Source organism: Chrysemys picta, chromosome 13, assembly GCF_011386835.1.
Source record: "Chrysemys picta bellii isolate R12L10 chromosome 13, ASM1138683v2, whole genome shotgun sequence".
In the NCBI taxonomy this organism is placed as follows: Eukaryota; Metazoa; Chordata; order Testudines; family Emydidae; genus Chrysemys; species Chrysemys picta.
Window position 1 is genome coordinate 32,869,157 of NC_088803.1, and position 14,813 is coordinate 32,883,969.

At 45.5% G+C, this 14,813-nt stretch overlaps 1 protein-coding gene and 1 long non-coding RNA gene across 3 annotated transcripts in view; one reads left to right on the forward strand and one right to left on the reverse strand.

The window, feature by feature from the left end:
* The window catches only part of PPP1R16B (protein phosphatase 1 regulatory subunit 16B), a 110,529-nt gene extending 98,608 nt beyond the window's left edge, over positions 1-11,921 (forward strand). For both annotated transcript variants that reach the window (XM_042858288.2, XM_005295334.5), the window contains 5 exons: positions 231-356; positions 1,388-1,463; positions 2,520-2,649; positions 3,524-3,692; positions 4,302-11,921. In XM_042858288.2, the coding sequence (XP_042714222.2) occupies positions 231-356; positions 1,388-1,463; positions 2,520-2,649; positions 3,524-3,692; positions 4,302-4,823 (1,023 nt within the window). In that variant the 3' untranslated portion in view covers positions 4,824-11,921. The remainder of the gene's footprint in view (positions 1-230; positions 357-1,387; positions 1,464-2,519; positions 2,650-3,523; positions 3,693-4,301) is intronic.
* Positions 10,267-14,763, reverse strand: LOC135975331 (uncharacterized). The gene is made up of 2 exons (XR_010592247.1): positions 14,239-14,763; positions 10,267-13,421 (listed from the first exon to the last, which is right to left on the reverse strand). It is a non-coding gene; the product is annotated as an uncharacterized LOC135975331 (long non-coding RNA).
* Positions 14,764-14,813: the final 50 nt, after the last annotated feature.

Sequence of the window (14,813 nt, forward strand, 5' to 3'; positions counted from 1 at the left end):
TGGCAGAGATTTACCTAAACCACATTGATGGCGTTCCAGGGTCCAACCAAACTCCCCTCGAAGTCAATGCAGTGTCTTGTCATTCACTTCAATGGGAGCTAAATCCAGCGCTGCTGTTTTTTCTTGGTCTAAACTCAGACACTGCAGTGGCATCACCTGGGTTACTTGGTGAAGAAGGAAGTTCATGAGCCTTAGACAGCAATTCATACTCTCTGTTCCTGGTCTCTTAGCTGCACATAGCTGGGGCTAATGGCTACCTGCATGCAGCTGAGATGCTTCTAGACCATGGAGCACGGCTAGACATCCAGGACTGGGATGGCTGGGAACCTCTCCATGCTGCTGCCTTCTGGGGACAGGTAAACATTTTTGTTGAAAGTCTATTTTGTGCAGCTGGTTCACCTCAGTGGGAGGCTGGGGCAGCATTTCAAAGCGGAGGATGAGTGCTCTGGCCAGAGAGTGCACACTCCCTTTGTCTGCAAAATCCAGGTGTTCTGTGGGGGCAAGCAGAACAAGTGTATTGTGTGGGCAAAACAAGTCCAAACAAGTGCCAAAAAAGCCTTAATAATGCCATGATTCGCTCCGCCACACACATACACCAGCCAATATTTTGCATATGGCATGTATTGGAAAACTACTGTTTAGGATGGTTTTCGAATGCTGTGAAAATGTCATTGGCACTGTTTCTTGTATCCCTCCCCCAGTAATGCTGGGGTCCTAGTTACCAGTTGTGCAAGGCTCAGAAAGCCCTAAAAAAAGACTTAAAATAGCTTTTTAGACATCCTCGTTACAGCTTTAAAGTCTGATACCTCAGGCTCTCCCTAGGGTAGAAATGAGTGCAGATCCCACTGAGCAGCTGGGAATCTCACTGTGCCAGTGTTGGAGGGTTGGAGTGTGTTCTCTGCCTGTACATGTACATTCAAGGAATTGATTTGTTCCTAGTTTTTTTTCCTCCAATTCCCAGATCTCATGGATACCTATCTGCTAGTACTGTTTCTTAGGATATACATGCCAGGGTCCATTGCCGATGGACACAATGCCATCCTATCAATTAGACATGGAGTGGATTTACTCCCAATTGTGGGGTCCCCGCCCATGGGCTGGAAGCATTGGGGGGTATCTAAGCTCAGAGTCTCACTAAAACCCTGGTGATTCTAAGTGAGGCGCTATCCCTGGGAGAGCTGGTGGGAAATCTTCCAATGGTTGAGCTGGTAGGAACTGTGCTTAGTATCTTGCATGGAGATCACTCATACACTCACCAGTACAGTCGGAGATCCTGGTGTCAATGAATCATGCATCCCGCTGGTCCATAAGTTTGTCCCTTAGATCACATGCAGCTACTGATTACCTAAACAGGGCTGTGAATATTGCTTCATTTCCCTTGCTGCAGATGCAGATGGCAGAGTTGCTGGTGTCCCATGGGGCCAGCCTGAGTGCCAGGACGGCCTTTGATGAGATGCCAATAGGTGAGTTCAAATTCTCTCCTGGGTAAGGGTATTTCTGATCTTGGCTAAATCCCTAGGATTTTTCCAGACAGCACAAAGAAACCAGGGAGCTTCTTAGCCTGCTGGAGTTCAGGGCTGAAATTTTTAAAAGTCTGATTCTTTTCAAGAGACTTAAAACCATAAGTCCCATTGAAAGTCAATGGGACTTAAGAGCGTAAGTGCCTCAGTCACTTCAGTGCTTTTGAAAATGTTACCTTTGCTCTTGAAGCATCAGCCTCTCCTTCGTACACCCCTGCCCACGTGTCTCCAGCTCCCCTTCCACCTGCCGGCTGCAGAACTGTGAATGGTTTGCTGCTTTTCAGGTCTTCTGCACCTACTCTGTGCAGCCCGAAGAATGTGGTTTTTATTACCCTGGTTTGTTGTGGCCAGATTCCAAGCCAGTTTGGTGTGGAGTGGAAAGTGGGGAGATAGGGAAGTCTGACACCTCGACTTCCAATCTCCGTTTCTAAGAATCCTATCCCCAGCTGCTGACCTACTGTCATTGTGTGTCCACGGGAACAGCAATTGGTTAAATACAGAAATTCTCAAAGGCTTCTTCTCTTCCCCATAGACCATCCATGTGATTCCAGGATTCACCCTACATTTCTAGAATATCCAAATATAAAGCAATGGTAAAAAACATCTCTTCCCCTTTGTGATGTGAGGTACAATACACTGCACAGAAGAGAGGGATCAAGTCAGTCTCTCTGGCCATTGCAGAACTAAATTCCACAGCATATTCTCCAGTGCTTTTTTCCAGTCCTGTTTTAGGTGCCCCAGACAATGCTGCTTCCACCAATTGCCTTAGGGACTGGCTTTCCTGTTCTGCTTACGTTTTCCTTCTCAATTCTATTCCATTATCTCTACCAAACTGTGAAGACCAAGAAGGCACAGCTTTGAGAGTGGCACAGGAGTGTCTAATTATGGTAGTTATCATGTGTGCTCCCTCTAGCCCCCACTCTCCCTGTTCCATTCAGCTGAGTGTATCACATTAGTACAGCCCTGCTCATGGCTTGGTTTGGTTTGTGTGTGCCGTAGACTTGTGTGAAGAAGAGGAGTTCAAAGTGTTACTGCTGGAGCTGAAACATAAGCATGATGTGATCATGAAATCCCAGATGAGGCACAAGTCCTCCCTCAGCAGGAGGACCTCAAGCACGGGAAGCCGAGGGTGAGTGCGAAATTGATCTTCCCACAAATCATGCCACATACTAGACTGGAGAGCATCCTTGCTGTCCCAAACTTGAAATCACCAGTATTCAGTATAATCAGATACAAAGCTGTCTGCTCTGAAGTTTAGTGGACTCTCCAAAAGGCTGAAACTGGGCCAATTGTTCAGTGAGCTTTTTTTTTTTTGGAGATTGTGCTGCTTCTAGAAAAGTAGGCTCCATGATGCAATGCATCAGACAGTGCGGGAAAACATAGCAGGTGATAGGGGAGTTTCCCATCTCCTAAATATTGGTATTTGTTCCATCATTGATTGATGCTTTGAAAAGATTTTCTCATGCATGATAGTTCTAATGACTGGGGATGTGGGGAAAAGTGGAGGTATAGCAATAGGTAACATAAGGACAGAACCCCGATACTCTTCTGCAAGTTGACTGAACACGCAGTCTACCTAGAATATTCTTTTTCTTTATGAATTTAGAGTAGCAGTTCTCAAGCTATGGCCTGCAGAACTCCACTGGACCAATCTGCAGGTCCTCTCCTAGAATAAAACAAATGGATAAAGCTCCAGGGAAGGTTGGGTGGAAAGCTGTCCACTTGCAAAGCTATATGCAAGATCTCATCTTCTGAGCCCAAATCCTCTTTGAAAAATTCCTTTACCATTTCTATGCTTCCCTTTCCTCCCTGTAATGTGAGAGTTAGGGACCTTTTCTACCTCACATGGGTGCTCAAAGGCTTAATTCATGTTTGTAATGTGCTCCTAGACACTGATGGAAGATGCTGTAAAGTGCAAGGATATGAAGGAGCTATCGTGTGAGGAGGAGCTCCCTCACTGCCCCATCTTGCTAAAGTCTCTGCTCCCTGCTTCTCTTCTTCAGGAAGGTGGTGAGGAGGGCGAGTCTTTCAGACCGAACCAACCTTTACAGGAAGGAGTATGAGAAGGAAGCCATTGTCTGGCAGCAAATGGGAGCAACGGAAGAACAGAGAAACTCAGGCTATGCTGGAGAAATCATGGAGGCTCGATCTGACCAAGAGAACACAGATCCAGTAAGGAACCAAATTCATGTTCTAGTTTCCTATCAAAATTCATAAAGAGCCTCAAACCAGCGTTGTGAATGGGCGTGTTGGTTATGAGTACTTGGACACTATGGTGATGAGTGTTGTGTGCGAACCTAGATTATATTAAAGACAATGTTAAGGGCACACATTTAAATACAAGGCCAGATTCTGGATCCGGCTACGCTGGTGCAAATCAGGAGTACTGCCCTGGAAGTGAAAGGAATGATGTGGGATTCACCACAAAATAAATGAGGCCAGAATCTGACCCAAAAAGTCAGGCAATTGCAAAAACTCATGTTCTCATATAACAGTGTGTATTTTTATGTGCATTTAATAGACATCATGTAGGTGCAATGTGGGTGGGCCAATGTTTCTAGAAGAACTGTCTTTCTATGTTAACATTTAACTGGTCCCAGTTAGGATTTGAAGTTCACACATTAATGAAATAATAGGGCTGGGGGAGAGGTAATTTCACCCCTTTGGTGCTACTCTTTGGCTGCAGGAATGGATTAAAAGGGACTGACATGGACTAGGAAGCTGTGGAAGGGATGGATTGTACTCTGGGAGCTGCTTCTCTTTAACGTTTTCTCATTACAGAATTCAGTGCTGGAGAAGTCTATGCTCCTTCCTGAGTTAGCTACCAAAAGCACACAGAGTGACCCTGAATCCTCCCTCCAGAATGGACTCAGGGCATCGGCCAGCACTTACCAGTACTCGGTTTCCAACGGGGACGTCTGGAAAATGCACACAGCTCCAGACTGTAATGCAAGTCAAGCCCTGCCCTATAGCAGCCCCGGTGTCCCCGACTCTCAGCAAATCTGGGGTGGCTACAAGGATCGCAGCCATCAAACACTTTCTGAACTGAAGCGGCAGCGGGCTGCAGCTAAGCTGCTTAACCACCCCTTCCTCAGCACCCACTTTGGCACCAGTGTGAGTGGGGTAGTTGAGAATGGGGGCGAAGCCAAGGAGCACCTGATTGATTCCAGGACTTCTCCCTACAGTTCCAATGGGACATCGGTTTATTACACAGCATCCAGTGGCGATCCCCCTCTCTTGAAATTCAAAGCTCCCATGGATGAAATGGAGGAGAAAGTGCACGGGTGCTGCAGGATTTCCTAGTGTCATCCATGTCTCACCTCAGAGGAGACTAAAAGTGGATGGCCAGGTTAGCTTTATTACTGAGGATGGGCTGTTTCCATCCCCACATGGGGAGAACTCAGTTTAGTTACATAGGACTTGATGGGGCCAGCCTCATTCATCTTGAATAGTACCTTACCAGTACCCCTAGTAACCCCACTGCAATCAAATGAGTAAGGCGGCAGAGTGAGGCCCATAGTGGAGAAATGAAGTACACATCTTTGCGTGCAGTAAAAAGAAGCTACCCCACTCTTCCTCATGGCAGTGTTATGAAAGGGACAGTGGGGGGCTCTCCACTCTAAATCATGAAGGGTCCTTGAAAGACAAAACCATCTGAATTAGAGTCCTCCCTTTCTGAGCCTCCTGCTGGGAGCCACCCAGCTTCTGGAATGTGACATGCTGGGCCCGCCTCTCACTCATGGATGTGATAGGTGTATCCCCCGAGAATGAGTGGCCAGCCCCCTGCATTTGTGCAAACAGCCCAGGGGTTGCAAGTGCAGACTTTGAGTCTTTGGTGTGTTTCATTTGCTTACACAGAGGTGAAGCTGGGCACATCCCCAGTGCATGCACTTTGGGAAGTTGTGTGATGCCTGCATTGCGTGATGCCTGACAGCCCACTATCAAAAGCTGCAAACCAGTTTGTGGCCTACTCTAATTGAAAGCAGGGGCTGTGCAGTGCCTTCAGGTTTGAAGCAGAACTCCTGATGGAAATCCAGTAGAATAAACTCTGGCAATCAAATACTGACTGAAAGGGTCAATAATGGGATAGAAACAAATTACTTGTATTACTAAGACCCTTAGATTAGTGAAATCCATTCAGTTTTAACAATCTCACCTTCCCTGTTGGTGCTGCGTTTTACTCTCTATGCTTCACTCAGCTTAAAAACTAGAATGGTCTTTGTTGCTTTCTGTCTCTCCTGCACTAGCAGAGTGCTATTGTATTTGGGTTTCCAGAACTGCAGGGCTCTGTTTAAATTGGGAAGGAAGGGGAAAGAAATACCTGCTTCCAGTAAAAATGGCATGGAAACATTTCCAGCCACACTAGGTTTTGACACTCTTGTGTGTGAACCTGTGTTCTTGGGGCTAAGCTGCTCGAGCATCTAAATATGTAAATGCTAAGTTGTTGCTTTTGGTTTTGAGCATCACAGTAGGATGGAAACTTTTTAACATTTTTTCCCAGCATTCCAGTGTTTTTTCAGACCCTATGCTGGGGTCACCAGCAGCAGTACAGTAGCTGCCAGCAAAAGGCTCAGAAATAGTTATCTTGTATGAGAGAGAAAGTGGCTTCTTTCACTGAGCAAAAGCTAGCATGCAGGGGTGAAGTTTGGAGTGGTCTAGTGAAGTGCCGTTGGATAGGAAGCCAGCACCGGTGTTTCGGGGTAGCGTGTGTTAACTGTGTGCCAGGCTGCATTTGTGGAATCTGTGGCATGGTATAACAAGGGGTGTGCAATTGGCAGGCCAGTTTCTGCAGTTGCCCTTCAGGGAGCAGAACCCTCACCTGAATGGTAGCAGCAAGGAGACAGCACCTATCCGCAGAGCATCAGCTCTAGGGAAGTGGACATGAAAGTTAAGAATAAACAGGCAAAATATTTTAAAAATGGTTTAAATTGCATCTGCAAAATATTTGTCTGCACAAAGGGGCCATTGCACACAGTCTGGTCTGTGGATTTTGTCTTGTAGGTGCAGCTTAGGCCCCAGACTTAAAAAACACAGTATTGTTTGGGTTCCTGATGCTACCCTGAGCCATCACTGGGTAGATGCCTGCTCACAGCACTGTGTCTGTGCTCCAGCTAAGCATCTGCCGTAGATCACGCAACTTCCATGCATCTTCCTCTCTTTCCAGCTGCTATTTGAGAGCAATACTGTATTCCCTTCTGGTAAGGGACTTTAAATGTACCTTTCTCTTCTCTGACTCATCCCCCCCATCCTTTCAACCATTTATGGCTTGGAAAACAGGAGACACCAGCCTAAAGATGAGGCGGCCTGTTAGTGAAGCCATCCCACAACTAGAAACATTGTTCCATCTCTACAAGGGAGACTAGCAGTGTGTTAGTGAGACATGTGTGGTGTTATAATGAACAGGGGCTTTTTGACAGTGGTGGGACCCAGAGTTGCACTATCCTTATATGGGGGAAAGGAAGCAAGAGCTGAAGGGGTACAAGCCGCATATCAGGTTGTCTGGAGGGCTCACGCACTCCTTGCTTTGTTTACTTGAGTTGAATTTGATGTAGCACTTTTTTGAATGGAGCCTGTGTCTGCAGTGCCATATCCAGGGATTTGGACCCATCTCGCCCTCTGCTGGAGAAGGTAGGACATTGCACATTATAGTATCTGCCCCCCAGGCAGGGGAGATGAGCCTCTGTTACAAGGAAGGTGTCAGGGTGTATCGGCAGGTCTTAGAGCTTCCTCTCAGGCTGACGCATAAGTCTTTTGGACTCTGACAGTCCACTTATCCTTTCTTTCCATTTTCTCCCTAAATGAAGAGAATTTTGGCATAGGGAGGGGATAGAAAGTCAGGTCAGATTTCAGAAGATCTGTTACAGCAAAGGCATCGTTTCCTAATGTATTTAATAACGTACCCAGTCACTCCTCCGCATTATCCCTTGCCTGACACTCCTGCCCCATTTTCAAGGGGCCAACCTGCTATTCCTGTTCCGTTTCCTGATGCCCTACCTGCCTTGGAACTCTACTGCTGCATTGTTTGAACTTGTATGATAAAAAAACAAACAAACCACCCTCTAAGGTTATTGGGCCATCAGGGAGCTTAGCTCCTATTCTCCCAACTTAAAGAAGTTGAGCAGATAATTGAAGAGTCCCGTGCAGCAGAGGTGACTGTGTTGGGGGGTGTATGTAGGTCTGGTGGTGTCATATGATTACCCAGAGTTCCAGGGAATGGAACATCCCAGAAAACTTGATGCGGTCTTAGCAACTGTAGCCTCGATATCATGGAATGAAGGCGTTCCCCTTTTACCAGCTCTTGAATGTCCTTTTCCCGTTTACCTGGGAGAAAGACGTTACTCCCCTCACCCCCACTGGAATGAGAATTGCTGGAGCAGAATTAGCCTGGTGTTGCTGCACATCATTTGCAGCCTGTGCTAAACTTTGAACAGTTGTTAGCTGTATTCCCAGTGATAGATGATATCAGGTCATGGCCTGTTCCTTCTCACTCTCACCAGCCGTAAATCAGAAGTGACTCCAATGAAGGCAGATTACAACGGTGAAAGTGAGAGGAGTATTGGGCTTTACATCTCATTCCAGCAAATAGAAAGCAGACACTTGAATGCAATGGAATTATATAGTTTGGGGCTTGCTTTCATTGACAGTGGTTACTACACTAAAGCAATGTGAACCCAGCGTAATTTAGACAAATAGCTCTGATTCATCAATACGACATCTCTGATATACGTAATCTCCAGGATTTCATTATTCCAGCTAATGCTGTGATGTCTAACTAAGCAACAATGGCTTTACTATCCAGGGGTGTGGAAGGGAAGAGATGCTACATGCTCTAGGTTGCACGAATATTCCCTTAATTGGACTGCTGTAACATTGTAACCATAAACTTGGCCTTAGAGCTGCTTAATGTGGCTGTTATGGCTCTGGGGCTGTAAATATGACCTTGGTGATAACTAGTAATTTATCTCCAATTTATCTCAGAGCGGAGAAGAGACAGAAACTAGTGAATGCTCTAGGAGCTGCACCAGGGCAGTGATGAGCTTTATCTACCATTGGTGTGTGTAGGGATTTGGGAATGGAATAGTCCCTCTAGGGTCCTTTCCATGGCTACTTAAGGATGTGAATCAATTTGACAGCTTGGGATAAGTTTTCAAACAAGGGCATAAGGGACTTGCTGGCTGGAATGCCTAGATGGCCATGGGACACCAGCAGGGATACATGGGCAGGGCGTAGACAACTTAAACATGTGTGCGAAGTGGTGATAGTAAGCACCGAATGGATAATTCTGAGCACAGAATGGGGACTTAATCCACCAGCAGGTATTTATTTGGTAGATGCAAATGCAGGTTTTCATGGGTAGGATAGGTGCACAGGCACTTCTGTAGACATATTGCAAGTGCCCTCCTTTAAGAATATAGTCCTTATTCATTTATAAAAAGCACTATAGCTATAGCAATTATGCTAAAGCCTGTAATATCTAGCACTTGGGGGGCCATTCCAGTAGGATGCTTTGACTATTTTGTGGCTTACAATAGCAGACACTCAGCTACTTCACTGGAGATTTTAGTGCCACTAAAAAGGTTGCTGAGAATAGAAACCATCTCAGGATTTGCATGTCTAGCACTTAGGTTAGTAGAAAATTTTTCTTCTCTTTTAGTGCTCTGTTCTTGGCCAAACCATTCAAGCTCTGTTTCCCCTAAAGCCTACACAGCTGTCTGGCCCTGCCTCTTTGGTACAATCCTCTCTTTCATGCATGTTCCCCTGTAGGCAAGGGCAGCCTGGCTCTGTTAAAATCTGAGTAACAGTGGGGAAGCCGGTCAGACTCTAGTTTTCTTAGACATGAGCCCAGGGTGTAAATTTCAGACCCATCTTTCCCTGAACTTTTGAGGAGGTTGAATCCAGTCACCATCCCTGTTATTAGTCACCACAGCCGGAGTGCTGTGTATGGGCACAACCTTACTGCATGCAAGCCTTCATGATAGACTGGGGCCCTAGTGCTGCTAGCAAACTAATGTGGAGTTGGAGGGAGCTCCATCTGCCATGCTGAAGGACCTTCTTCAGATGCATAATAGTGCCTGGGAGCAGTCTTTGCCAGCTCTTGATCCAGCCAAGCAATACGCATAGCAATAGACTATTAATTGTTAGAGATGGGCTTGAACTATAAAGTTTGGTTCTCATTTCAGACCTAGATCCAGACTTTCCCCTTCAAGATGTTGAACTTTCTTGTCCCAGTTGAGCTCTTAGAGCAAGGCCTCAGTTCGGACCTAGATCTGAATTCCTTTGAGTCCAGTATTCTAGCTTGGGCTCTGATGAGATGTTACACAGGGCAGAGAATCCCCTGTGTTAGGGAAGGAAGGGGATGATGGTCACAGGGAGGGTTCGGGTATATAGCAATGAGATAGGGCAATACCCAGTGGGTATGATGAATTCTGTTAATGTAAAGTGGCTTTTGGCTGATAAGTTTGCAGGTAGATGTGAGCATTTATAATCCCCTAAATTGCATTGAGCCTCATTCTTAGCACACTTCAGCTTGATGTTGGGCATCTGTTCCCACAGCCTTCTGTGTTGAAACACTATCAGCCATATACTGAAATAGGAATACTCCAGCGCGGGAAGCACTAGAACTATTCTTTAGCAGATCTCAGTGGCTTAATTGGTGTCAGCCTGCCTCGAGGTGCTCTCCCTGTCTATAGGTATATCTATGTATTACCATGCTGGCTACAAAACAGCTCAGAGCACGTGGCTACTAGAATGCGGTGACTCTGTACAGCTGGCTTCAATTGTTTTGACAAAATGGCTTTTCAAAGGAAAATCTTTTTTTTCAAAATTTCACTTCCTATGAAATTTTTCAATTTGAATTGTAGATTTTTGTTTTGCTTCTTTTGTTCCCCCATCTCTCTTCTCTGCTTTTCCAGTGAGAGGAGAGGGAATCTTCCCTCCCACCCAGCCCAAAAATTGTATTTGAATTGAAATAAAACAGATTTTCAGCAGTCCTGTGATACCTGGAATAAAAGCATGAGTTCTAGTTTTGTTAGTTTGGGGCTACGGTCTAACCTTAGATGTACAGCATCATGAGTGGTTGGTTTAGGTTAGCTGGGACGGAGCAGGAAGGATGGAAGGTTATACTCAGGCCTGGCATACACCTGAGTTTCAGCTCCGGCTCCTGTCCACTGGCCATGACTTGATTCCAACATCAAGTCTGGTGCCAGCATTAAAATCTTTATTCTTTCTCTAGCTTTGATGTCCTGGTGCAAGCATTATGAGCACTAAATGTTCTTCCTAAAGTATGATCTTACTAGTAACTGGCTGATTTATAAATTAAAACTTGTGTAAGGTGAAAACTCCAGGTTAGCTTTGGTTTTCTCGGGTCATATGAGTACACAGTGAGATCCAAGTCCTTGTGTATTTTAACAGATGATGTTGGCACATCATGTTCTCTCCACAAAAGATATTATATTGTTGTACAGTAAGTGCCCAAACACAATGGTAGTATTACAAGCTGTAGTCCATTACTACAGGACACTGTAATTTTTCTAAGGCTGTAGAATGGGGTTTGGAGTTACTGAGCAGTTTCCAGGCCTGATCCTGCTGTCTTCATGCAGGGAAAGCTGCCAATGTACAATTGCCTACACACAAAGCGTATGATTGGATTCTTTACGGGTGCATCTGCTACTGCAAACTTACAGCTTGTAATTCTCCTCTTTGCAGTTCTATTGGTGGTAGCAATGGTGGAGGGTCTAGAAAGAGTCGGGCATTTTAGTTATCAATCCCGTGCCTGAGCCCCGTTTATGCTCCAGCCTCCACCTGAGCCAGTGGAGAACAAGTTTTCAAATAGCCAATGTGGATGCACCCTTAGTTGAGCCTTATCTGACTTCTCAGCATCCAGACTGCAATTTTGTTGGTTTTTCCAGGAGAAGGAAGCAGTAAACTAACTTCAGTGGCATCTGTAGGCCTTGTACAGCTAGGTTCGGCTGCTGCATATCCAGGACATGTCAAAAGGATGCCCAGCCCTCTGCAATAACTCATGACTCCATTGAGCTGTAGTAAATGATGTACAAATAAAACTTGACAAAATGTATTTTATGTGAAAAAATAATGCAAGAGAACTGTATATTGTATTAGCAGCTTTGTGTATAAAAATGGCATTTTGGCAATCAGAGTAATATATTTAAAACTTTTTAAAAAAGGATATTTGATATTGTATGGAATTAACTTCATATTGCTACTGTAAGTATGAAAAGATGGTTTTTTAACATGTTGAAGCAATGCATTAAATATCGAACTGTATGTAAATCTCATGCCAACAGGATATGTATGACAGTATTAGCATCTGACTTCTCAGTGTCTTTAATAGAATGATTGGATTTTTTAATTTAAAAAAATATATTAAATTTCTTTTGATAATATGAGGAACTGCAGATGGGGTCTTTATTTACTGGTTTAATGAGTTTGAAATCTGTGGCATCTGATTTTTAATATAACAATATACCACCACTGTGTGGACTGTAGCTAAATGTGTTTTCTCCTCTGATGGGCCATGGGCTTTGCCAACATAATCTGTCTGGAAGAGCTAGGCAGGTGGATAAAATGCAGTGAGCTTAAATCAACCGATTATCAACAGACATGAGCTTTTTAGGATGATGGGAATAGACTAGTATTCAAGCCCATGGTCTGGTGTCCTTAATTACCAGATTCAGCATTGCATGGAGCTTTGCACTCATGGTGGACTCCTCACTAATCCTGTACACGTGCAGGTTGCCACAGTAGCCAGGACTTCTTTCATACATCACCCTTTTCTTCCACAATTGAGGACTCAGCAGTTATGTTTGACACTTTTGTCATCTCCAGGTTACATTGTAGCTCAATGCTTAATATGTGCCAGGGCTGAGCCTCAGTGCCTCTGGGTTTGGCAGTTCAGAGCCCGGGCACCTCTGGGCTTGCCACAGGAAAGTAAAAAAATTGCTTAAGCCCCAGCACCTAATTGCTTGAGCACCGGCACCTCTTTTATTACAAATTAAGCACTGCTGCAGCTCTCTCTACTGGGGCCTGAGATTAACCATCACAGGTATAACTGGAGCAATATAAATCTGACCCCCCCATAATGAACAGGCCAATGTGCAACTGTCATGCTGGTCCTTCATCAATTCCACTGTCTGCTTCAGGAGAAGGGTGATTATCTCTCTGCAGGTTTGGGAACAGACCCTTGCAGAGAGAGGAGGAAGAAAAGGAATTAAGCCTCTTAAGTCTTGTCTTAATAGGAAAGTTTTACTAGTTATACCAGTATAATGTTCTGTATGGACACTTTTTTCAGCTTGGCTTATATATTGGAAGAAGAGCATGCACATTGTTACACCAGTATAACTTTCCTGTATAGATAAGCCCTGGAGTGAGGGAAGATGTGTATGTCATCCCCTCTTGATCACAAATACCAGTAACTCCAGCCACTGTACAGGAGTTTGCTGCTGCCACTAAGGCCTTGTCTTCACTAGGAAAGTTAGCTTGACAGCAGATAAATGCACCCATGTTGACTAACTTCTGTTTAAACTGTAGTAAGACAAGGAATTGTAGGTTGAACCAGTGGTAACCTACCTGGGGGGAGGAAGGGTCACATGCCCCTCCCCAATCGCGGGGGGGGGGGGGGGGAGGGCACTGCTAAGGACTTCCACCCTTGGTGCAGGGAGTTTGTTTATAAACAGAGAAAGGGTGATTAAGATAACAAAAGGCTTGCCATTACATCAAATTAAGGATCCTTAGGTGATCTTGAAAGCATTCCCAGGCACTCCAGTTAAAAGACAGGAAACAAAGGATAGGCATAAATTTTCAGAAGGAGAGAAGTAAATAGAGGCTTCCCCAGGGGTCTGTACTAGTCTGGGATCAGTGCTGTTCATCATATTCATAAATGATCTGCAAAAACGGGTAAATAGTGAGGTGGTAAAGTTTGCAGATGATACAAAATTACTCAAGATAGTTAAGTCAAAAACAGACTGCAAAGAGTTACAAAAGGATCTCACAAAACTGGGTGACTTGGCAAGAAAATTGCAGATGAAATTCAGTGTTAAATGCAAAGTAATGAACATGGCAAAATATAATCCCAACTATACATACAAAATGATGGTGCCTAAATTTGCTGTTACCCATCAAGAAAGAGACCTTGGACTCATTTTCAGTACTCTGAAAGCACTGTTTCCAGAGTACTCCAAATGTAAGAATCTTTCTCACTGTGCCTGTACCATCCTGAACTCATTCTCCAGCTTCAGAAGACTTAAACATTATCTCCAGTCATCAATGGGACAGACTCAATTGAATAACGTAGCTGTCCTTAACATGCAGGTCGTGGGGAGGGGGGTGCCCCCTCTTTAGCTGGTGCCCCCCTTTGCATCCCTCCAATGTGTTGCTGTCAACTGCCTTGTCCTCATTATGGCTCTAACACAGGTGAAATACACCTCTTTTCCTTGTGAAGGTACAGCTTCAGGGAAGAAGCAGCTGTCTGCAGAGAAAGTGTTAGCATTTCGCAGAGTTGGAGCCGGCAGTGAAACAGCAGAGACCCCCCCCCCCTTAAATCTGTGCTACCTCTTCCCATCCAACAGTGTTTTCCCCCCTGGCAGAAAGGTAATGCCCTTTTCTCCCTACCATTTGCTGCCATTGAAACCTTAATTTGCCTCAGTGTTTCATCAGACCTAAAGCTTCTAGCCCTTTCTTCTCTCAGGACCTTCCCACTTACCTCTGCTAAATGCAACAGGCTCATACCATGGGATGGGCAGTGATGATTTTGGATGCTTTCGCTTCTTTGCCGTACACCCCTCTTTTCCAGTGGCATATCTCCTGTTAAATGCAGCCTAATAAATAAGGACCCTCATCATGAGTAGAACAGGTCTGATTCTGCAAAGAGTAATAACTCCACATTTCCAAATTCCAAGGGAATGGGGGGGGGGTAACTTTTTACTTAGCCCCTTTCTAACAACTCTAGTAAAAAGCCCAGAGAACGGGAAAGGAGCCGGTGACGAGAGAGCTGCAGAGTAAAGCCTGCAGCCAGCCCAGGAGAGGGAAAACGTTTCAGACTCCCCGCACAGCCCAGCTCCTGGCACTGCTCGCGGGGTCGGGGTCCAAAACCTGGCTGCCCCGTGCTGCTGGCCCAACTCAGGGCAGTCCGGCTCAGCGCGCGTCCCAGCGCAGGGGGGACCGGGACCGGGGAGCGGGGAGCGTGCGGAGCCAGGCCGTATTGGCAAACCGGGAAGTGGGCGGGCTCCCCCGCCCAGCCCGCGGGGCACTGAAGCCGGCCGGTACGGGGAGGGATCT